The sequence below is a fragment of the Haematobia irritans genome, chromosome 3 (genome assembly GCF_050003625.1).
Source record: "Haematobia irritans isolate KBUSLIRL chromosome 3, ASM5000362v1, whole genome shotgun sequence".
Taxonomy (NCBI): domain Eukaryota; kingdom Metazoa; phylum Arthropoda; class Insecta; order Diptera; family Muscidae; genus Haematobia; species Haematobia irritans.
This window is the reverse complement of record NC_134399.1, coordinates 219,999,377-220,025,895: the sequence shown is the minus strand read 5'-3', so window position 1 is coordinate 220,025,895 and position 26,519 is coordinate 219,999,377. Positions and strand designations below refer to the sequence as shown.

At 34.2% G+C, this 26,519-nt stretch overlaps 1 protein-coding gene across 1 annotated transcript; it reads right to left on the bottom strand.

Moving 5' to 3' along the window:
• Positions 1 to 20,125: 20,125 nt before the first annotated feature.
• Positions 20,126 to 26,519, bottom strand: LOC142232240 (uncharacterized). The gene is made up of 3 exons (XM_075302976.1): positions 26,354 to 26,519; positions 20,894 to 21,007; positions 20,126 to 20,830 (listed from the first exon to the last, which is right to left on the bottom strand). Exons 1-3 carry the CDS (start codon positions 26,412 to 26,414, stop codon positions 20,361 to 20,363), a joined length of 645 nt encoding a protein of 214 aa, XP_075159091.1. The 5' UTR covers positions 26,415 to 26,519; the 3' UTR covers positions 20,126 to 20,360.

Below are 26,519 nucleotides of genomic sequence, written 5' to 3'. Positions count from 1 at the left end.
TTCATGTAGAGATCACCAGAATTGGGTGTTGCTAGTGCCCTCGGGCAGACGGACACCAATCGCTTGGGTTGTTCCCACTCTCTTTCATCTGTAATATGTGTATTTGTGAGTAGCTATATTTGAAGATTTATTCTTGAGAACCATGCGTTGTCCACTCAATTCTATGACTCAGAATAGCATCAAAAGGCATGTGAAGATCTCTCACGCTTTACGATTGGCTACTGCTTGGCAACCAATAGCCAAAGCCATGCTCAGTTTTGAGTGATACCAGATTTAAGTTATACTGAGAATTAGGGATATTGTCATTGCGACGGCAAATAATTTCAATTATGGTATCTATAGACGACTTCTTGTAAACACATTAATATTACAATACAAGTAGTGGCCTATCGTGAACACTGACTTTCGACATTTTAAAATTCGATTTTATTCCCATCGCTAATAGAGAAAATTATCTTATCATCTTGTCTTGGCAATATAAAAATTATCTTATCATCTTGTCATAATTCGTCATATTTCAATGGCATCCAGCCTTTGATATTCTATATCCATCCATAGTTGACGTAGTCACAGTCTATGTTCCACTTCTTCTCTACCAGACTATCGACGCTTATGTCAATGTGGTTTTAATTCCGCTCCCGTTCACGGGCGAAAAAGACTGTTTTTCATATGTTTGTGTGTAAAAATTATATGTTTGGAACTCAAAAATTTTAACACAATATTTGTAAGTGCAAGCATATAATGTTCATAAACTAGCATAACAGGTTTGGAACATATATGTTAATATGTTAGAACATATTATTTTTGGGACATAAAATGTTTGTAAATATGACATGCTTAGATGCAAACATATATTTATTTGGAAATATGCTATAAACATATAAGTGTTTAGAAAGAGAGACCTAGAGAGAATGTTGCAAGTAAAATAATGGAAGTAACTAATTGGCGCCTTAAAAATACATCCACACAAAGAAAATTTCATTAAAATTTTTTACTTCCAGTGTATGCCCTAAGGGGAAACATAATATGTTTGAAGAATACAAACAATATTTTGTTTGGACCAATCCTGAAAATATATATGCTTGAAATAAAATATGTTTGAGGTATATGTTACAGAAGCGGTTTTGTTGAGGGTGTATATCACACGCCGAGAAGGAATATGATCACATTTTTGTCGCAAAAGTGTTCTTTTCTTGGCAAACATATACATGGTTACCGAAATCAGATACATAATTTTCGAGAAAATAACATGGTTGGAGGTTCACCGCCCAAAAATAACATTTTGCTCTTCAAACATGTTTGGGGTGATCATATTCCTTCTCTCGATGCAGATACATGTTTCCGACAAAATAACAAGATTAGGATAAACATGTTACCCGTGTTCCCCGTATAAAATAAGATTATGTTCTTGAAAAATGCTTGAGGTGATCATACTCCTGCTCTGGGGCATATAAGAAAGGTCAAAAGGAAGACAACTTTGTACACATTCTACTGCGTTGTGTTGTGTTTTTTAATCAGCCTCCTTTTGTATTAGTCCTAGAATAATCGATTAGGTACTGGCGACTGAAATAGTGAAAAGCATTATTTTCCGTTATTAAGACTCCGACTAGCCTTACTGCCTCAATCCAATTAGACAATTCAGTCCATTGTGAACCACAACTGATGAAGTTATCTCAGTAATGAGTGATGCCCGATTTTATTATAATCTCGCCGGTAAAATTATTATAAAAATCGTATGCATACCAAATGTTTTCTAATCCAGCTTTTGTCATAATACTTAGTATGACCTTGGATTTTCGTTACCCTACTCAGAATCGTCTCCAAAACATGCATTCTGAATGAATTAACCGCTTCTTCAAGTGTCGGTGCCAAATCAGGACTCATGTTTGAATGTTCAATAAGTAGATAAGGCCGTAAGTTCGGCCAGGACGAATCTTATGTACCCTTCACCATCGATTACGTAGAAAGTTCTACCAAGACGGCCATATATTGATATTACTTACCAAATTTCAACGGGATCGGATGATTTTTGAATTTCCAGCGAACTTCGGAAATCAAATCTGAGGCTCGGTTTATGGAGGTTGTATACATTTATGGACCAATTTGCATGGAATAACCTAGACTAACACAACGTACCAAATTTCAACTGTATCGAATTAAATTTGCACCTTCAAAAAGTTCCGGAATCTTGGGATCGGTTTATACGGGGCTTTATAATTATGGAGCGATATGAACCAATTTTTGATTGGTTCTTACAGGTCATATACTTCCACTACTTACAAAATATCATCCGCATCGGATTGAAATGTTATCCTGACCCCAAAGATTTCGTAACCTTAAAATACGAATGCGTTTTTATACCCTGCGCCACACTGTGAGTATTATAAGTTAGTGTATATGTATGCAACACCCAGAAGGAGATGAGATAGACATACTACGGTGTCTTTTGCAATATTGCTCAGTGCCGGCCCCTGAGTCGATCTAGCCATGTCCGTCTGTCTGTGAACACATTTTTGTAATCAAGGTCTAGGTCGCAATTGTAGTCCAATCGACTTCAAATTTGGCACAAGTATGTGCTTTGGGTCAGAATAGAACCCTATTGATTTTGGAAGAAATCGGTTTGGTTTTAGATATGACTCCTATATATATCTTTCGCCCGATATCTACTAATATGGCCGCAGAAGTCTGAGTTTTCCCTGATGTGTTCTAAATTTTGTACAAGGATTAGAATTAACGTTCTGGATATGCATGCAAATTTTGGTTGACATCGGTTCAGATTTAGGTCCCATATATATGTTTTTCTGATTTCGGCAAAAATGGCCAAAATACCAATATTTTTCTTATATTTAATATCGACACTGCTAAATCCAAAACTTGTAAAAATGACTTAAATTTTCCTATACTTCTAATAAATATCTATCGATCGATAAATCATAAATGCATTTTTGCGAAGTTGCCTAAAAATTGCTTCAGATTTAAATGTGCCCCATATTGTTTTACTAACATGGTGTTCCACCCCATAGCATTAGCTGACTTCAATTGTAAGTCTATAGAATTTGTAGAAGTCTAACAAATTTTGTCAAGATCGAGTCAGATTTAAAAGAAAAAAAACCAACAATTTAAATGTATATATAGCACCCAACACATTTGACGGAATTTATATGGTATCGGAAATGTGAATCTTCAAAGTGGTGCTGGGTATAATATAGTCGGCTTTCCTTTAGACCTTCCTTACTTTTTTAACTTAGAAGACGTTTGTTCCTTGTTCAAAAGTCATTAAAGTTTTAAATGAAGTAGTTTTGTCCTTATAATTAAGTATTTCGACTTAAAAATATATATCCTTACATGAAAGAAAATTTTGTTGGACTAACGTCAATTTGGCTTTAATAATTCTGAAAAAAACATTCTCAAAATTAATAAATTTGTTTTTCAAAGATAGGACATGTCTTTCAACACTTTAATTCAAAGACGATTTTTACTTGAAACATAGTCGAGTTTAAATTTGGAAATGTAAATTTTCGTTAATACGTTTTTAAAGGACTTTTATATCATATGAAGAAAAGAACATAAAAAACGAATAAATTCAAATTATTTTCCTAGTATCAAGGACGCGAAACTCAAATTTAAAAGGTAATTGTTTTTCAACCCTGGAAAGTCATCCCTAGTTTTTTTACATCCTTCGTCATTTAATCTACGTCCTATTTTAAGACGCTGTAATTTTCATCGTGAGCAAAAATGAGAACCAAAATTGAGTTTATTTTTCTTATTCAATTTGTTGTTAATTAGTATAGAAGAAATGCTTGAATTAGTATATTAGGAAAATGGTCGAATTAGTATAACTTAAATTTATTATTTCTCAATCGTCAAATACGCATTTTTGATCGAAAATGAAATTACGTGTCGTCATTTTGACGAAGGATGTCTGTCTAGGGGTAAATGTATCCTTACTTCAGTTCACCGCTTCTTTGGCTCGGAATCAATACAAAAATCATTAGAGTAAAAACAAAATCTTTACAACCGGGCAAGCTTTTTTCCATTGAATATTTATACAATACGAAAAATACTCAATTTGTATGTATAAACAAACAATTAAGAACGTTTGTTATCTTGTTAAATATCAAAAATGTCCAAATTTCATTATTCGTGTTTTAGCGACACAATGACTTCTGGTCACATAGTTTTTAAAAGAATTTTTTTTCCAATAACTCACATTTAAGTGATATTTTTTCCACACTAAATAAACTCAAATGAACACTCAAATATACAGAGCGTAATTTTTCACATGATGAGATCACAAACATATTTCACTCAATTGTGAAGAGAAAAGTCACGCCCACATGTTCACACATCTGTACACGTTTCAGACATTTTCTCAAATATTCCCATAAGACACATACACAGGGTCATTTGCACAAACGAATATACCGTAATTACTGCAATCACCAACAACAAAATGGTTATCGATTGTTTACAATAAAGACGATACCATTCATTCAATTGTTCGATAGTAATTACATTTTATGCCTTCTCTATTTCGTGTAGAGTGTAGGTGGGCATTTATGTGTGTGTATGAGTGTGTGTTGCGGATGGATGCCTTTGGATTTTGTTTATACCAATGCGCAATGTTGTGGCTTTGGGATAGAAACAAATGATCTTGTTCAAATATAAACAAAAAATAAAACCAATAGAATGGAATCATTTTAATTGCAGTATCTGGTTATTGATTGGTTTCTGGGCAGGTTTTCCAATCGTTAATATTAATGGGGCACAGTTATGATACCTGGGCAAAAGCTGAAAATATTATAGCCTCAACCATAGGGAGTATTGTATGTTAGTGTTTATCAAGTGAGTATGGAGGTGAGGTGGAAATATATCGATCGGTAAACAAAATGGAGTTTTGTTCTTTCATTTTCTAGTATTCATGAAATGTTTCCATTATTTGCGTGTTCTGATGCATTTTGTTTTTCTGCCCCAATAATGTTTTGAGGGCAATCGTTTGAGCGGCATAATGTCTGAATATTCTTCGTTAGCGGTAGGTCTGTTGTTCTGGTTTATTGATAATTTAAAGGCAATCGATTCTCATTTAGAATCGATTTGTTGTTTCTGTTTCATATCTTTGGCACTGTAATATTTATAATCACCTGGACCTGATCTACCCGTACTTGTTCATAAACTTACCTGTTGTTATTCTGTTTTTCTTTGTGTTGTTCAATTAATTTTGTTGTTCTAAAAAAAGTTCAATGTTTTTACGAGGGAAGTTGTAAGTAGGATTAATATATGTTCCTATATTTTAAACACATTAAAAATATATTAAGAAAAACGTATAAGCGATATAAAAACAAATATAAATCGACCTTTGTGTTAAATAGGCGAAATTGACATATTACACTAAAAAAAGTAAAGCCACTAGGAAGGAAAATTTTAGCAGTTTTGTAACAAACTGTATTACCATCAACGATATCATAAAAATAAGTAAATATTTTTTGACAAATTTTCATAGTTTAGTATTTGATAGTATAGTCAGGGCTGCTTAAAAATGATCTAACACGAAAATTAAAATTTTTAAAGTCGTTGACTTAATAGTTCGATAATTCACAAGCAAATTTCTCCTTCTGAACTTAGTTATTATTTCATATGCGTACTGCGAAAATAACAGAATAAATACAAATGAAATAGTATACTCTTGGTTGGAGATTGGAATGTTTTGTAAAATCTACCAAAACTCAAAGAATTCTACCAATCTACCAAAGAGTAAAAAATCTATTTTTTTTTTGTAGAATTCTAACAACTGTGGCAACCGTTACAATAAGAGAAAAAAATTATATTCCAAACTCGTGAACGGACGGACGAAATGTTCACGGTCTCGTTCACGATATTGAATAATAGCGCTAAGGCGACTGTACGGAGCAGATAACCCAGGTTTGAGTTGCGGTAGCGAAAATAACTTCAAAAAATAAAATATGAATTTGTACATAAATTTTTAAGAATCCATAATTTTTTAAAAATGTACATATTTATGTACAAAATGGATATGTACATTTAAAAAAAAAAATCATAATTAAACAATAAGTAGTTACGAAAAAATATATTACGTAAACGTACATCTATTCTATGTAAGAGTCCATAAATTTTAAAAATGCACAAATTTTTGTACAAATTCATAAAATTAATGAAACTTTACATAATATATTCAAAAATACTGGTTTTCTCTTAGCGTGAGAGAGCCACAACGCAGAGTTACTCTCATATGTATACAATACAAGCATATAAGACGAGACAGAAAAAAACATAACGTTTTTGAAGACAACACGCGTCTTTACTGTGTTTGGTTTTTTCTGGTTAATTTTGTTTGAATCAAACGACAATGGTCACGATGTAAAATGTTATGCTATTCGTCAAAAATGTTTTTCTTCCAGTTAAAAGAACATTGTCACAACCTAAAATATTTTGATCTTTATGAAAAAACTTTTTTCGTCGTCGAAAAAAGGACGCCACTTGAAAAAAGAAAAACAAAAATAACTTTATTTATTTGCTGTTATTTATTTATAAACTAATTCATCGTTTATTTGTATTTAGAAAGAATATGATGACCTCAAAAATGTTTCAAGAGTAAAATGTTATTTTTGAATGGTGACCATGTAATATGTTTGTCGTAAAAATATTGTTTTCCCAAAAAACAAAACATGCTTGCCGAAATCAGATTCATAATTTCCGAGAAAATAACATGGTTGCAACAAATATGATACATGGTCCCCATCCAAAAATAACATTTTGCTTTTGACACATGTTAGAGATCATCATATTCCTTCTCTGCGTGTAAATGATTCGGGTGGCTGGCAAATAATTATATCATTATATTTTTTATGTGTACATTAATTTTATATTTCTCAGATATTTTAAAATCATTTTTAATTTACCAACTCATCTTGCTGGATGAGTTGGAGACGCCAGATATCACTCCTGATATCTGCTATAACGGGTCGCTGCCTGATAGGCGATTTTGCAAAAACTATTGGTGCGAAGTATAATGACTATTGTATGAGTTGTCATGATGCGGACGAAAAGGAATCAATAAAACACCTCTTGTGTGAGTGTCCTGCATTTTGTGTAAGGCGTAAGCAAATTTTAGGGGCATATAGCTTCAGATTACTGGCGGACCTGGAAAACGCGTACTTAAGCAGTCTGCTAATGTTTTTGAAACAATCTGGTTGGTTCAACAGAAGAGAATAATCGAGAAGGTTCAACGTTAATGTGGTATCACAATGGACTGAATAGTCTAAGTCAGCCTGAATCTTAATCGGGCTGCCACTTTAACATAACATAACATCTTGCTGGAACTTTTGCATTGACCCATTATATTTGCATAGCTATTTCGGATAATATTATAATCATGTGTTTTTGTTTTTTGTTCAAAATCCCCACAAAGTAGAGATGTAATTAATGAAACAAATAATTAAAAATACATTTTTGTTTACTGTTTTTTTCTATTTTTTACCCCAAATACAGTACCGATAATAGCAATTCATTAGAATCGCAACATTTTGCTTCCTTTAAATAAATAGAATTATATTCATAATTCTATTTAAATTTTGGAGGTAATTATTATTTTTGAATGTTAATGAAAACCAAATACCATTCTTGCTATCTTAAAAGTTTATAATTTAGAATAATGTAGAGGCGTATGATTGCCACACATTCAGATGAAGAAATATGTATTTGGTTGCACTAATAAAAAATAGTGACCTAACATAAACGATTATGCAACCTAAATTTTAGGATATACACAGAAAAAAAATTCCGTAGTTAAACTAACACTAAATAAATAGCTAAATTTTATTATTTTTTTCGAAATTTTCCGCAGCATAATGAAATTTTACTTTTTTTTAAGCATGTCTCAAAAATTTTATGAACTAAACGTGGGTATAAAGTTCACATACATACGTGGGTATAAAGTTCCGTACACATAAGTTCAATATGAACTAAAGCAAAAGAAGATGCTCGTACGATTTTGCTCGACTCCGACTCCAGCATTTTTCAGCAGCTCGACTCCGGGTAATATAACTAAATCTCATTTTAATACCACCAATTTGTAGTTCTTTTGTGGGGGTACCGTAAGTGGATCGATATAAAGTATCCTATTTATTTATTTGTGAAAAAAAGGTCTTAATTTCACAATAGCTGCCAATTGAACTCCATCTTCCAAATTTACGGCAATGTTTAATAAATAAAATAATGATATAAATACCCATCATAATATGAGAAGATACCAACAGTATATGTATTTGTGGACCAAAATTATTGATACTAACGGGTGATACGGTCAAAATTTGGTCAAGGGAAAACGCGTGTAAATCGGTGAAATCGTTTATTTAAAAAATCAAATTAAATTTCTTTTTCAAGTTCAATTAGTATAAAATTCAGGAAAAATATTCAGTTAGGCTTTCGCTTTTCCAAATCCGAATTGCCGGGCCCCAGTTTGCCTTGAACTGCTACTCGTCCTTAGCAGTTTTTTGGTCTTCTTTAGGTTCCGCTTGACAATAGCCCAGTATTTCTCAATTGGGCGGAGCTCTGGCGTGTTGGGAGGGTTCTTGTCCTTGGGAACCACCTGCACGTTGTTGGCGGCGTACCACTCCATGGCCTTTTTACCGTAATGGCAAGATGCCAAATCCGGCCAAAACAGTACGGAACAACCGTGTTTCTTCAGGAAAGGCAGCAGACGTTTATTCAAACACTCTTTCACGTAAATTTCTTGGTTGACAGTCCCGGAAGCTATGAAAATGCTGCTTTCCAAGCCACAGGTACAGATGGCTTGCCAAACCAGGTATTTCTTTGCGAACTTTTACAGTTTTATGTGCTTGAAAATATCTGCTACCTTTCCCCTTCCTTTTGACGTATAAAACTCATGTCCCGGAAGCTGCTTGTAGTCGGCGCTTTGGCCCTCGTATTTTGTTTATCATCGCGATTTGGAGTCACTACCTTCTTGTAAGTCGATAGTCCGGCTCGTGTTTTGGCTCGATGCACGGTTGTTGACGATACATCCAGCTTATTTGCGGCATCTCGGAGAGAGAGGTTAGGGTTTCGCTTGAAACTACCGGCAACTCTCTTTGTTGTCTCAGCGGCTTCCGGTTTTCGATTTCCCCCGATCCAGTCTTCCTGGCTGTCGACAAACCTTCCCCAAACACTTTAATTACATTTGTAACGGTTGATTTGGCAACTTTTAGCGATTTTGCCAGCTTTGCGTGCGAGTAGCTCGGATTTTCGCGATGCGCGGTAAAAATTTTGATACGCTGCTCTTCTTGCTTGGACGGCATTTTAACAACTGAAGAGTGAATTCCAAAATCAAAATAGGAGCAACATTCTACACACACACACCTTCAAAATGAGGGGTGTTCAGGTTTTTTAAATGCAAAATTGAAAGAAATACGTCAAGTTTATATTGACCAAATTTTGACCGTATCACCCTTTATCTCAAATCCTTTAAATTTGTTGCGAGCTATATAAAGGTTTATATTTCCATATGCATGAATTTGAATCTGAATCGATTTAGACAAAATTGTATATACTTCTACGAAATCTATGTACTTAAAATTTAAATCTAACGTTATGGGACGTAACACAATTTTAACAAAAAATAAAAATGCAAGGAAAGTCTAAAGTCTGGCGGGCCGATTATAATATACAAAACTTTTTATAGAAATAAAATTTTGACAAAATTTTCTATAAAAAACAACTTTGAAAAAATTTTCTTTCAATATTTCACATATGTATATGGCCTTAAAATAAAATTAAAAAAAAAATAATTTCGATTGTTCGAAATATTTCAAATAAATTGATATGGGCATTAAAATGGATCGATCCAGCCCATCGGCTAGTCCAACATGCCACCGTGGTGCAATGGTTAGCATGCCCGCCTTGCATACACAAGGTCGTGGGTTCGATTCCTGCTACGACCGAACACCAAAAAGTTTTTCAGCGGTGGATTATCCCACCTCAGTAATGCAGGTGACATTTCTGAGGGTTTCAAAGCTTCTCTAAGTGGTTTCACTGGAATGTGGAACGCCGTTCGGACTCGGCTATAAAAAGGAGGTCCCTTGTCATTGAGCTTAACATGGAATCGGGCAGCACTCAGTGATAAGAGAGAAGTTCACCACTGTGGTATCACAATGGACTGAATAGTCTAAGTGAGCCTGATACATCGGGCTGCCACATAACCTAACCTAACCTAACCTAGTCCAACATTCTAGGAAACATAGAAAGATAGTCGTAATTGGAAGTTGATTTTAATTTACAATCATGCTGTACATTGATCGAATGAATAACGCAATGGAAACTAATTTGCGTAAAAACTTGCTTAGTTACAAAAATGTGAAGTGTTTTAAAAAATTTGGTTTAGCCGGAGTCGGAGTCGAGCAAAATTTTTACGACTCCGACCCCAGCAAAATCTTCAGACTCCGACTCCGGCTCCACAGCCCTGGTCTTAACAACGCTTTGTGGAAATCTCAAAATGTGGACTAAAATTTAGTTCATTTTTCGTGCGAGGTAGTTCATTCTTCCTATAAAACAGTTAACTTTTTTTCGGTGTACAATTTATAGAATGCTTAGTACACGCAATTTTTGTATTTGATGTTTTTTTTTTTGTTTTTGTGAAAAGAAAACAGTTTTGCACTTTAAAGTGTCTGTTATAATTTGGATTTTTAAACTGACATCGCAAAAGGATAATGGAAACTCATTTAATATAAGCACGGAATGTTAAATAGGACAGGTGAAATCGGTGCCAACATAGCTGTAAAAAGGTAAAACGATATTTTTTTCATAACCCTGATATGTGATTTATTCAGAACTAAATTGATCCAAAAATTATGAATCCAAAACCAACCAGTAAAAATTTTTTTCAAGAAAACAAAACTTCTTTTTTTTTAAATGAAACAAATATTTCTTCAACCAAGAAACGGCAAAGGGTAATAAAAAAAACAGAAAAAATATTTGTGCATCTCATTTGCCAGTTCATAGAAAATTCAGCAAAACCCTCCCTTAGCTGAAGGGCTATATGAGATCTAATGAAATGATATTCACAGGACATAGTAGTCTTCAGATGGATGCAATAAACATTTATTTTATTGTTACGACACATATAAACGGGTCTTTAGAAGAGGTGTTGACAAAATATACTACAACCAGCACCAGTAGCATCCTCTGTAGCACTCAGTATTTGGAATGGCATATGGTATGAAATATTAGGCCACATTTCCCTACTCCCACCAACACCCCTCCATTATGCTCTATTGTAGCGATCGATGGCTATTGGACTGGAAGATCATAGAGTTTTTGCTTTCCTCCTTAACTTCCAATAAGAATTCAATTAAAAACTCGGAAAAGTGTGGTGTTGAAACATTTACGCTTAACATTTGCTGCTCCAGAGCTCATTGCTTGTTTTGGCGTAGCATCATATTATTGGATATTGCAGCAAAACCATTGATGGTAAATTTATACAAATTTAGGATACACACACACTACCCACAGTAGTGATCAAATGAGACGTCACCTTGTAAAACAAAATAAGTATATATGGCTAGGCCGAAACCGATCGAAGAATCTCTGAAGACAATCGGTTCAAATATGGTTCGGTTTCCGAAATTAAATATGCAATTTATATCATACGATTTAAGATATGAAGGAACATTGTTTGTTTAATTTCTAGAGGGAGTCTTACATTTATGTCTAAGCGTTCAAGATGAAATATGAAAAAAATCACCTTTCTTATGATTTCCGATCTAAATTCTGTACATTTATGCAGTACATGGTTATTGATCGAAATATATAATTTTAATCAGTCCATATATTTAGTGTCCTATATGTGCCCAAAATTGGTCCAAGATGCAGAATTGGGAGATCAGTCTAAAAAGCAGTTATATGGAAATATTGGCCGATATATGCCATATTGGACATATCCCTTTTTGGATCTGAAATAAAGGGTGATACGGTCAAAATTTCGTCAATATAAACTTGAAGTATTTCTTTCAATTTTGCATTTAAAAAACCTGAACACCCCTCATTTTGAAGGTGTGTGTGTAGAATGTTGCTCCTATTTTGATTTTGGAATTCACTCTTCAGTTGTCAAAATGTCGCCCAAGCAAGAAGAGCAGCGTATCAAAATTTTGCTCGCGCATCGCGAAAATCCGAGCTACTCGCACACAAAGCTGGCAAAATCGCTAAAAGTTGCCAAATCAACCGTTACAAATGTAATTAAAGTGTTTGGGGAACGTTTGTCGACAGCCAGGAAGTCTGGATCGGGGGGAAATCGAAAACCGGAAGCCGCTGAGACGACAAAGAGAGTTGCCGGTAGTTTCAAGCGAAACCCTAACCTCTCTCTCCGAGATGCCGCAAATAAGCTGGGTGTATCGTCTACAACCGTGCATCGAGCCAAAAAACGAGCCGGACTATCGACTTACAAGAAGGTAGTGACTCCAAATCGCGATGATAAACAAAATACGACGGCCAAAGCGCGATCCCGGAAGCTGTACACGACGATGCTGACGAAGTTTGACTGCGCGGTAATGGACGACGAAACCTACGTCAAAGCCGACTACAAGCAGCTTCCGGGATAGGAGTTTTATACGGCAAAAGGAAGGGGAAAGGTAGCAGATATTTTCAAGCACATAAAACTTTCAAGCACATAAAGTCAAAGTTCGCAAAGAAATATCTGGTTTGGCAAGCCATCTGTACCTGTGACTTGAAAAGCAGCATTTTCATAGCTTCCGGGACTGTCAACCAAGAAATTTACGTGAAAGAAGACCAAAAAACTGCTAAGGACGAGCAGCAGTTCAAGGCAAACTGGCTTTCTGCGGCGAAGAAGGCGGACAAGGTGGCTGTACAAAATCTGATGGCAGGTGTCAAGCGTGAGGCCCGGCAATTCGGATTTGGAAAAGCGAAAGCCTAACTGAATACTTTCCCTGAATTTTGTACTAATTGAACATGAAAAAGAAATTTAATTTGATTTAAAAAAAAAAAACGATTTCACCGATATACACGCGTTTCCCCTTGACCAAATTTTGACCGTATCACCCTTTATATCCAGATATTGAAGTTTGAGGAAATCGAATAAAATCGAGGCTGTGCTCTCAAAGCTAGAGATAAACGAGGGGTGCCTTTTATATTTCGGGATTAGACAACAAAAGCAAATTTTATTAATCAAAAATAGCTATATTGTTTTTCAAAATATTCCCCCTTAAGATCAATACACTTTTACATGCGTTTGAACCAATTATCGAAGCAATTTTGGCACTCTAATCAACCGCTTCTTCAGGTGTCGAAAAACCTTGACCTACCATTTCATTTTTTACGTACGGGAATAAAAATAAGTTATTCGGTGCCATACGGTGGATGACCCATCAAATCGATGATTTGAGTGCTCAACAATGCAGTTGCTTAATCCGATGTGTGAGAACTCACATTCCCGTGGTGAAGTGTGATCCATCTTCGGCGGTTAGGTTAGTTATAGTGGCAGCCCGATATTTCAGGCTCACTTAGACTATTCAGTTCATTGTGATACCACGGTGGTGAACTTCTCTTTTATTACGCTCAATGACAAGAGACCTCCGGCGGTTGGTTTTTCCGATTTCTTGGAAGACAACTGCCAAACACATGGTTGCGTGCCACTCAGAACTGACTGTTCTGCGCTATTTTAGCGGTACGATTAACATAGGACCTGGTAGCGCTTCGTACGCGAGCAACTTCTGGAGCTTGTGTGCGTATACTCATCGCGAACCTAAAGTACCTCTAGAATCTCAGGAGGTACTTTAGGTTCCTCAAGAAGACAATCACATCGGGAGATCGGTCTATATGTGGGCTATATCAAACCTGAACAGATATATACCACATTTAGCTCAAGTTGTTACGAACTTGAAATATCTTTAGGTTTCAATTTTCAAGCAAATTAGATGAAAATTGATGAAAAATCAAATCGGGAAATAGGTTCCTATGGGGGCTATATCAAAACACAGCTCTTTACTATCCTAAAATATTCTTCATGAACCTAAAATATCTCTAGAATTACAATGTCCTCAAAAAATCAAATCGGGAAATCAGTCTATATGGAGGATGTATCAAATAATGGGCCGATATATACCAAATTTATCACAGCTATTTATGAACCAAAAATACTTCTAGATTTCCAATTCCAAAAAGAATTGGATCGGTCTATATTGAAGCTATATTAAACCATGGACCGATATATACCATACCTCATTTTTGAGGTTATACGTACTCAAAACGTTTTGATATACAAGCGCTATTGAATTCAACCGAGGTCGTAGTTCACACATTTCATGAAATTCGTCCAAAATCAGTTGTTGTTCCGGAACCCATTGATGGTGTGCCCCAATTGATATTGCATGTCACCTGTGGTGGAATTGAAGGGAGCCAACGTGGTGCAATAGTTAGCATGCCCGCCTTGCATACACAAGGTCGTGGGTTCGACTCCTGCTTCGACCGAACACCAAAAAGTTTTTCAGCGGTGGATTATCCCACCTCAGTAATGCTGGTGACATTTCTGAGGGTTTCAAAGCTTCTCTAAGTGCACGCTCACAAAAAATCGCTTCTGTAACATATACTCCCAAACATATTTTGCTTCAAGCATATACATTTTTGGGTATTGCCCAAACATTTATATGTTTGATCTCTTCCAATATATAATATGTTTGAAAGCATATTGGTCTAAACAATATATGTTTGGGTAGTCTAAGTTCCAAACATTTTGTATTTTTGCATCCAAATTCAATAATGTTGTCTTCCAAAAAACAATATGTTATTATGTGAACATATAATATGTTTGGAAGCATTTTGCACCCAAAAATATTATATGCTTAAAAAAAAATTCTCCCAAACAATATTGTGCTCAAAATTTTATTTATTTATTTATATATTTACAATCATAATGAATTATGAAAATGAACAGGTAATATAGGTGCGAACAACATAGGTTTTCGACCTGAATGCTCAAAATTTTGTTTCTGCCCAATTGTATATTCCCCCACATCTTTCTCACTTCCACGAGATTTTTTAGTTCTTAGCACCTTTTTCTGTAATACAAACATTGTAGAAGAAATTATTCAATTATATGATTTTTTTTTATTTTAATTTTACCTTTTGCCGGACGGGGATTCTAACAGCGGACCACACAGTTTGTAAGGATTAAAGAAGTAGCTGATCAATTGCCCAAGGAAAAATAAAATGTTAATTTTGTAATAACAAGCAACAACCACCAACTTAATTCAATATCGCTCCCTGTTAAATAGCGCTCCAAGCTACTAAACACATATATGTTTATAGGCTATTTCTAAATTAATATATGTTTGCATCCAAGCAAATTATATTTACAAACATTTTATGTCCCAAACATAATATGTTCTAACATATTAACATATATGTCCCAAACATGTTATGCTAGTTTATGAACATTATATGCTTGCACTCAAAAATATTGTGTTTAAAAATTTGTGTTCCAAACATATAATGTTTATAGCCAAACATATGAAAAACAGTCTTTTTCATCCGTGTGGTTTCAGTGCAATGCGGAACGCCGTTCGGACTCGGCTATAAAAAGGAGGTCCCTTGTCATTGAGCTTAATATGGAATCGGGCAGCACTCAGTGATAAGAGAGAAGTTCACCAATGTGGTATCACAATAGACTGAATAGTCTAAGTGAGCCTGATACATCGAGCTGCCACCTAAACCTAACCTAACCTAACATGGTGAAATTGAAACAACCTTAGACATTAGTGGGACCATAGGTTAGGTTAGGTATAGTGGCAGCCCTATATTTCATGCTCACTTAGATTATTTAGTCCATTGTGATACCGAAGTGGTAAACTTCTGTCTTATCACTGAGTGCTGCCCGATTCCATGTTTAGGTCAATGACCAGAGACCTAGACATGGAATAGGGCATTTATTACTGCATTAACACTTGACCAAATTTGTTTGCGATGGATCCCAAACAATTTGTGAATCGTTCAAAAAAGGATGGTGTCGATGGGGTGAAAAAAAATCTCCAAAAATATGCTCGCGATGCATAGAAACAAGTCGTGACAGGAGATGAATCGTGCGTTTACGCGTCGACACCAGTCGACTGTTCCACTCCTGAATGTTTTAGAGATACTTCAATCAGAGTGGAATCCGAAATCGATATTTCGGTTTGCTAAAAGCCGTCCAGACTATACGTTTATCTGGACGACAGTACTCGTGTCAAACGTATACCACTTATTAGACACACTACACACAAAAAAATAAAATATGAATTTGTACATAAATGTGTACATTTTTGACTCTCTCATGAAATAGATGTATTTTTTATATTCGTAAACACTTGTTATTAAATTAAGCAATTTTTAATAATGCGCATGGATTCTTCCATAAAATTAATGAAACTTTACATAATATATCCAGAAATACCGGTTTTCTCTTAGCATGAGAGAGCCACAACATAGAGTTACTCTCATATGTATACAATACAAGCATACAATACAAGACAAAAACCAAACATAACGCTTTTGAAGGCAACACGTGGCTTTGCTGTGTTTGATTTTTTTCAGTGCAGTTTGAGTCGCCGTCGCGATCCAAAGATTATTTATTGCTGAAAAAGGTTGACGAAATAAAACAACTTTATTAATTAACTGAAGCATTGGTGGTCATTTTTATAACTAATAAAAAATAGTATAAAATGTTTTTTACTCTCAGGACTTTAATGCGGTTTTTAATAAATGAGTTCATACATTTTGACCAATTAAGAATTAGGAGAAAATCGAAAAGAAAAGAAGAGATATATTTAATACATTAATATATATTATGTAAAAATACATATTTTCAATGTCGAAAATTATGTATACTTCATTTATAATATTACAAATTTCATTAATATTATGTATACATTCGTAGTCAATGAAAACCTGTATTTTTTAATTTATGAACTTTTTTCATACAATTTATGAATTCCGTGTTTGGAAAATTTTTGGGAACACTATTGATAAAATAAATGAATTATTTTTTTGTGTGTACAAGTTATATCCGAAGACATAATCGATACTGCTGCTTGTTAATGGGATGGCGACCGGACATATCCCCCAACGGACATTTCGCCCAAAATGATTTTTGGGCGTTATGACCTCCAATGGGGCGGTACATCGCCCAATTTTAGTTTGGGCTTTATGTCCTCCCTCTTCGCGGTCATAAGCCCCATAAAAAAATGTGGGTGTTATGACCGTTTGAATATAATTGAATATAAACAATAGTTTAAAATAAAAATAAAAAAATTTTAAATCATTCAAAAGCTATATATGATTACTTCATCTATCCATTAATTTTTTTTTTAAATATTTAATAGATAGATATGCCTCTTATTGACAAATATCGAATCCTGCTTTTATTGTATATGCTGGAAGAAGGTGTAAAACTAGCATATCTTGGCTTCACCGTTTGTTTTAATTGTTTTTGACTGGAACAGAATTTTTGACCATTTTTCTTCTCAGCGTACGATTGAAATGGAAAAGCGGCTAAAGTGGCACTACGAAGACCTCTTTCGCTCATGAAATAGGTCGGTTTAAGCTCCAAGACATTTGAATTTATATATTGAAACATGAAAATTCGGAAATTGATAATTTTTTTCTTTTGAACAAACCACACAAATGCTGAATTGAAAATTATGTATTTTAAACTGAAAATTGGAAAGAGATGAGATGATCGATGTGCTGCTGATGGGTACGTGAAAAAAATCGCGCGCGCGATTTATTTCAAGTACCCATCAGCAGCACATCGATCATCTCATGTCTTTCCAATTTTAATGTTTAGAACAAGATAATAAAACGAAAGTTGCAAGAATGTGAGGATGAACTGAATGTGGTGAATTTAAAAAAGGATTCGCGCGCGCGATTTGGAGGCAGATGAGATGATCGACGTGCTGCTGATGGGTACTTGAAATAAATCGCGCGCGCGATGTTTTTCAAGTACACGGATGAAAAAGACTGTTTTTCATATGTTTGGCTATAAACATTATATGTTTGGAAAACAAATTTTTAAACACAATATTTTTGAGTGCAAGCATATAATGTTCATAAACTAGCATAACATGTTTGGGACATATATGTTAATATGTTAGAACATATTATGTTTGGGACATAAAATGTTTTTAAATATAATATGCTTGGATGCAAACATATATTAATTTAGAAATAGCCTATAAACATATATGTGTTTAGTAGCTTGGAGCGCTATTTAACAGGGAGCGATATTGAATTAAGTTGGTGGTTGTTGCTTGTTATTACAAAATTAACATTTTATTTTTCCTTGGGCAATTGATCAGCTACTTCTTTGATCCTTACAAACTGTGTGGTCCGCTGTTCGAATCCCCGTCCGACAAAAGGTAAAATTAAAATAAAAAAATCATAAAATTGAATAATTTCTTCTACAATGTTTGTATTACAGAAAAAGGTTCTAAGAACTAAAAAATCTCGTGGAAGTGAGAAAGATGTGGGGGAATATACAATTGGGCAGAAACAAAATTTTGAGCATTCAGGTCGAAAACCTATGTTGTTAGCACCTATATTACCTGTTTATTTTCATAATTCATTATGATTGTAAATATATAAATAAATAAAATTTTGAGCACAATATTGTTTGGGAGAATTTTTTCAAGCATATAATATTTTTGGGTGCAAAATGCTTCCAAACATATTATATGTTCACATAATAACATATTGTTTTTTGGAAGACAACATTATTGAATTTGGATGCAAAAATACAAAATGTTTGGAAATTGACTACCCAAACATATATTGTTTAAACCAATATGCTTTCAAACATATTATATATTTGAAGAGATCAAACATATAAATGTTTGGGCAATAGCCAAAAATGTATATGCTTGAAGCAAAATATGTTTGGGAGTATATGTTACAGACGCGATTTTTTGTGAGCGTGTACCCATCAGCAGCACGTCGATCATCTCATCTCTTTCCAATTTTAATGTTTAGAAAAAGATAATAAACTGAAAGTCGCTAGGATTTGAGGACGAAGTGAATGTGATGAATTTAACAACGACCGAAAAAGGGACATCAATAAAACAATAGCATCTCCATCATCCATATTTCATTCATTCATTATTTCAGTTACTGGATTGGAACACAAAGAGACTGTATGCCAAATCGGCTTCCATAATAGTGGTTTGCTAAAATATCTTTTCCGGCACACTTTCGCACATTTAGTATTCACTCATATGTTCTGATTTGACAAGTTCTTGGGGACTTTGTGGAGCGTTTTGCACCATTTTCTCCTTAATTTTCTTATAGACCACGAGATCTGCACTGTCTTTCTAGTTACGGCATTTTGAATTAAATACCGTACGTATTTAGTTAACCAAAATTGGGGATCAAAACTACTTCATTTAGGACAGTTTTTGATTTGTATTCCGACATTATTTTCCCCATAAAATATTGGGCGTTTTGACCGCCTATTTTTTGGGACATATGACCGCGATGAGGGAGGACATAAAGCCCAAACTAAAATTGGGCGATGTGACCGCCCCATTGGAGGTCATAACGCCCAAAAATCATTTTGGGCGAAATGTCCGTTGGGCGATATGTCCGGTCGCCTAATGGGATCGATACCACATTTATCAATATTTTACTTACCTCCGACAATTCTTAGCGTTCCGCCACACTGTAAGATCCTTTACAAACACAGACATTCCGTCCGGATAAACTTATAGTGTGGACGGCGCATTACAAACGGAATGGCAAACTTATTATAATACCCCATCACCAAATATTTGAAAGTATGGTATTGTAAGTAAAATACCAATCTAATGCACACTTTTACTCCAAACTGTATGCAGATGAAGTATAGCACATTCACACACTTACATACACTGATACATGGCAGAGTAACCACATTTTAGTACACATAAATATAGTCGACAAATTTCTCTCATTGATGACTTATGAAAATATTTGTTTTTAAAGAAAATAAAGGGACTTCATAGATATAGACCGAGAATAAACGAACAGTGAACACAGCAAATAAAAAGAATCATTGATATTTTGGAGTCACCCCGAATGAAAGTAAAGAGGAACATCCATGTTCTTTGCACTTCATAAAATTTTATTATTGCTTTTAAAAAGACAGTCTGTAGAAAAAGAAAATATATAAAAACGATAAACATCGATCGAATTCACTTCCGGTGAACTTTTCTATATTCTGCAGGGAAACTTAGGAGTATCTTATTATTTTTTTTTTTTGCTTTGATCCATGCTAACTAGAAGTGCAATTTATAAAAATTTACAAAAAAAATAGAGAGTGCTAGCTTAAAATTCTTTTAAGATTGTCGTGTTAGAAGGAATGCCATCAATACTACAACCATAGATGAACCATAACCCAAAGCAGAATCACGGGCTACGGGAATGTAAGTGCTATTGGCCTCCAAGAAGTTGCAACCAGCTCCCTCACAAGTATAACAGTTCGATTCATCTTTGCAAATACCATTGCTACGGGCCGTTGAGAGACATCCACGTTGGAATGATGTAGTTGTGTTCTTCTCATCACGGCGTATATAACACTTGTCACCTAATTTATACGTGGGACAAACTACAGGTTTGGTTGTAATTACGGTGGCACAAGTACTGTTGTAATCTCCCGAACATTGAAGGCAACTAAGACGATGTTGAGGGAATACGGCACTATTACAGCCCTCCATGAAACCACAAATCAAACATTCCATATTGTTGTTACAATTGGTGGCAGTTGCATTATCCAAGTCACTGGCACATCCACGATAGGTGACACCATCTATGATTAAATGAAGGGAAAGTGAAATGGGTAACATGAAAAAAAAATCATTTAAGCACTTACCCAAAACACGAACGTAACATTGTGAAGTGGTATTAGCACACTGTTTGGAAAGGAATTGTTCGGGATTTGTTGCACATTTTGGATCGGAAGATGAGTTACATTGAACGCAGGAATCTGAAAAAAAAAAACAAAACATAAGTCAAAGGTTGTTATTTTAAAATTGCCGCTCGGACTCTATAAAAAGGATTTCCTTTGTCATTGGCCCCTACATATGGAATCGGGTACCACTCATTGATAAGAGAGAAGTTCACCACTTGTTGTATCGCAATAGACTAAATATTCTAAGTGAGTTTACTTGGAACCAAATATTTAAATCTCTCTTTAAGGACATTGGCTTTGATTCCGAGGCAAAGATGCTGCTTCTTAAAAATAAAGATTTTAGAATTTTTTTTATGGAACTATCTAGCTTCTAATCTAGGTTCTATAAAATTAAAATTAAATTTATCAAATTTGCATTATCTTTGCGATATATTCGCAAATTGTTTCACCACAAAAAATGTCAGTTTAACAATCCAAATTATAACAGACACATCAAAGCGAAAAATGCTCTCTTAATTTCGAAAAAGCTTTAAACCAAAGATTCGAAATCCTCAAAATAAATGTTAGCCTATATTTGAATCCTTTTTATCTTCAACCCACAAATTCAATAGCTCAGTTAATTTAAATATGATTCTTTTAAATTAAAAAATGTTTTTCTTTACTTTAAGAAAAAATTGCCTTACTTCAAGACGTACGTCTTTAACGAAAGGACCCAAATTTCAAAGATTCTTGACCTAATTTAAAGAAAATCATTTTAAGCAAATATTTATTTTAATTAACCTCTAAATGCACCCTGTATCTCTTAAGAGATACAGTCCTAAAATTTTTGACCAAATTCTATGAAATCACGTTTATTGCATGTAAAACATCTTAACGCTATTTTTTAAAATATGATTTTCCGGAAAATTTGTAGTACTTCTCAGTGATCTGCAGTCAAATTTGAAAATCAAATTTTGTCCAAAAATTAAAAAAATTACAATTTTAAAGTTAAATAATATTTACCAGATTTGAATGTAATGTTGGTAAAAACTGCGTAGTGTAAAAATATCTCTATCCTTCACTTAAATTAAATTGTTTATTTGTAAATAAAAACTTAATTTAATGCGCACTGTATTTTTTAAGATACAACCACTATTAAAAAAACACACATACAAGTTTTTTTTTTTTAATGTGGTATGCAGATGTTCTTTTTTACCATTTTCCATATTATATATTTTTTTCTTATTTTAAAGAAATTTGTCCATTTGCATAATATCCTTCACATAATTTTATTTCACCATTTGAATTCCCTCTGATGAAAATTATAATCAAAACGGTGCAAATGTGAAAATAAATTTTATGATTGCAAAGAATTCTTTTGATCATACGCACCGGTTATCTCCCGGATGTCTTAAACGATAAAAACAAAGTTCAGACATATGATTCAAGAAATTTAACTATGACTAACAACGATCCTTGTCTGCCATTATATAAACTACATAGAAATAAGGCCATAAAATAAAATAAATAGAATTCAAACCTCCCTATTCTAAAATTGCATAGATAAAATTGTGTACATATGAGTTTATATTGGACCCTCATGAATCCCCCAACTATGACAGGTAAACACAAAAATGAGTAAAATTGTTTACGTATTTATGTATGGAAGAACACAACTACAGATATCGAAAAGCAATGATGTCAACCCGTTAAAGAGTCTTATCAATATTTTCGATCAACTTCCATTTATGCCTGGGGCCCTGCTGATAAGATTAAATGCTAACCAAAAGACAGTTTAAATCGTCTATAAACGAAACTACATAAATTTTTTTTTGTATATGGATAGAGGAGAGGTATTGTCAGGTGTGTGTGTGTGTGTATGTGTGTATGTGTAGGAGTGAAGGAAATCGACTAAATGTGAATAGCCGTTGGTTTCCATCCAAGAGCTAGAAGCATGTATATACAATAATATTAAAGATTTATGAGTCATTTATCGCACTAGAATTTTCGATATACAATAACTAAGTACACTAGAAAAAATATATCCAACATCTATAGATTATTTATAGATGTTTGAGACAAAAATTCCCCTTTAAATCAATGGCTCAGGTAATGGGGCACAGGTGATCAGAGTTGTCAATTTGTCGTTTTTTTTTCGTTAGATCTGAATTGTTTAAATATGGATATTGTACAGAAAAAAATTTCAGGAAAATTTTTCCAATTAAAGTCTTAATTGAGTTTTAAAAAATATTCAATTAAAAATTTAATTGCTTCAACAATTTTTTAATTGAAACTAAAATCAATCATAAAAATTAATAGCATCAATTAACTGTTTTAATTTAACTTTTTAATTGATACTATAATTTCTATGATTGGAGGCATTTAAAAAAAAATGATTTCGTGATGGAATCAAAATTTTTTGGTGTGTGAAATATGGACAAAAAATCTTTTATCTAACCAGTTGTTATACCAAATATGTAGCCTTTTTTTAACTAATAGAGGTTCTTGGTGAAACAATTAATTTGCTTATGTCTAGTTACTCCTAACTTTGGCCTTCTAGAAGACATTCTCTGTAACATATAAAAGATCCGATACCCATTATACGTCCACTTCCAACAGAAGGGAACGCGGAATGTCCTCACGTGTAGCTTAAATTTACCTTTTGGCGCCCACATCACATAAATGTGTCGTAGGCCAGTGGATGAGTGTATGACTACCAATAACGAGGACCCCGGTTCAAATCCCGACGGAGCAGAAAAATAAAAATACACTTGAGGTACATATTAAAATAACAAAAATAATATAAAGTGTATAGGAAAAGTAAGTCAAATTAAATTCTAACGTAAAAGGTATGAGGGCAAATGTTCAGTTCATAGACAACCTTGCCTTCAAAATATTTATTTTTACACGCTTTCTTTTATGCCTTCCTGTCCAGGCCTTTTTGAGGGCCTTCTTTGAAAGGCATGATTTTTGTACTTAGTATGAAGACCTAATAACATGGCATCGACGACACCACCTCTAGAAGGCATAGAAGCGAGAGGCAAGGCCTTGGTCTCCAATCCAATCGAATGTTATTTTGAAATGATCACGTAATGCAGCGCCCAGGCCTTATAGTTATGTTACCCGGACAGCACTTCTATCATCGATTCCACGTCGCTTCCATTTCCCGCTGGGTAGGTTAACTTTTAACTGTACTATCACCGATATCATGTACTTTTAACTGTACTAACACCGATATCATCAAGACAAGTAAATATTTATCGACAAATTTATGTTAGACATAATTAATTTTTATACCCTTCACCATAGGATGGGGGTATATTAACTTTGTCATTCCGTTTGTAACACATCGAAATATTGATCTAAGACCCCATAAAGTATATATATTCTGGGTCGTGGAGAAATTCTGAGTCGATCTGAGCATGTCCGTCTGTTGAAATCACGCTAACTTCCGAACAAAACAAGCTATCGACTTGAAACTTGGCACAAGTAGTTGTTATTGATGTAGGTCGGATGTTATTACAAATGGGCCATATCGGTCCACTTTTACGTATAGCCTCCATATAAACGGACCCCCAAATTTGGCTTGCAGAGCCTCTAAGAGAAGCAAATTTCATCCGATCCGGCTGAAATTTGGTACATGGTGTTAGTATATGGTCTCTAACAACCATGCAAAAATTGGTCCTTATCGGTCCATAATTATATATAGCCCCCATATAAACCGATCACCAGATTTGACCTCCGTAGCCTCTCGGAAGACCAAAATTTATCTGATTCAGTTGAAATTTGGTACGTGATGTTAATATATGGGCTCAAACACCCATGCAAAAATTGGTCGATATCGGTCCATAATTATATATAGGTCCCATAAAACCCGCTCCCCAGATTTGACCTCCGGAGCACCATGGAAGAGCAAAATTCTTCCCATTCGGTTGAAATTTGGTACGTGATATTAGTATAGGGTATCCAACAACCATGCAGGAATTGGTTCCTATCAGTCCATAATAATATATAGCTCCCATATAAACCGATCCCCAGATTTGACCTCCGGTGCCTTTTGGAGAAGCAAAATTCGTCCGATCTGGTTGAAATTTGGTACGTGGTGGTAGTATATGATATTTAACAACCATGTGAGTTGAAATTTGTGGAACTCCCTGTTTAACTCTACGGGGTTTTGCCTTCTTGTCCCTGAATTCCACGTACAACTGGCGTCCACACATATAATTCAGAACCCAATGCTTCGTTCCTGCCGGTAGGGACGTATTCTCGATGTCCTCAAATAGTGTGGCATGGTTCACCGTATCGAGCGCCACGAGGATCGTCCGGCTTGTGCTGATTAAGTCCCCTATTGATGTGTGTCGAAATGGCATGTAAGGTTGTCGTCGTACTGTGTACCTTACGGAATCCATGTTGATCCTCCACAAGGGAGGAGTAGTGCCTCAAGTGTCTTGGCTACTGGCGAGAGAAGGGATATCGGTCTATACGATTCACTTTTATGAACAATTACTTTTATGAACAATTACCTTATAAAACCTAAGTTTATATTCTCTTAAAATATAAACTGTTTTATCAATCCCAATATTTTCTTTACTTAAATATGAATTGATATGTTATTTTGTTTTCTTTTAAGTTGTACAAGAAAAAGCTCCAACACATTTGTTTTTTTCAAACCCAAAAAGCCCTAAGTCATACAAATTAATTAAAAATGTAAATATTAAAAAAAATTATTATAATTTTGAATTTGTCTGATGTTAATAATAAAAACTGCATTTTAAATGTTTTTTGTATCTGGTGTGTTTCTTGTTTTATTAAGTTTTTTCCTTCGCCTGTAAACTTCGTTTTTCATGAGTTAGGGCCTTCCTATATTAAGGTAACGAATAGTTTTTCTGTGCAGGGTATTAAAGTCTCTTTAACTTTATTTGAGTTCATATAAATTATTATATTTTAGTTAAAATGTTACTTGTGTATTTCCCATGTTGAACTTCGTATTTGGTTAAAGACATTTTTGCAATTTCGAACTCCAATTTTTTTCACTCAAACTATAATCTAATACATTTTCTTCAATTTGTCGAAAAATATGACACAATTATCACTAGCACTTCAACTTCTTTAGTTCTATGGTGTACATCCAAGATGTCTACTACTAAATTGTAGATACTGTTCGTTATTCTATTAATTACTTTGACAGTCTTTCTGTTGTATCGGTAAAATTTTTGCTGTTATTTTTTTTAGCATATCTTTCAAACGTTTATAGTATATTTTATTGCTTCTATTGACTTATTAAAATATAAAATCTAACATTACGCCAACACTGCATATTTAAGTTAGTTATATAACACTTTGCTTTTATAATAATCCAAACAATTTGGAAACCCATTTATTTTTTCGTATATATATTTTATTTATATATTTTGCAAAATTATGTTTCAATATTTTTATTACCCGAATGCACATAGGCCAGGTACACGATAAACACCACACCAATAGAGAGTAAGAAACGCATTTTGAAGTTAGTTTTTTTTTCGGGATGCGTTGCGTTCTATAACTGAAACACTTCTGAACTCTAGAGAATTTCGAATGTTGACTATAGGCAAAGAAATAATAGTTG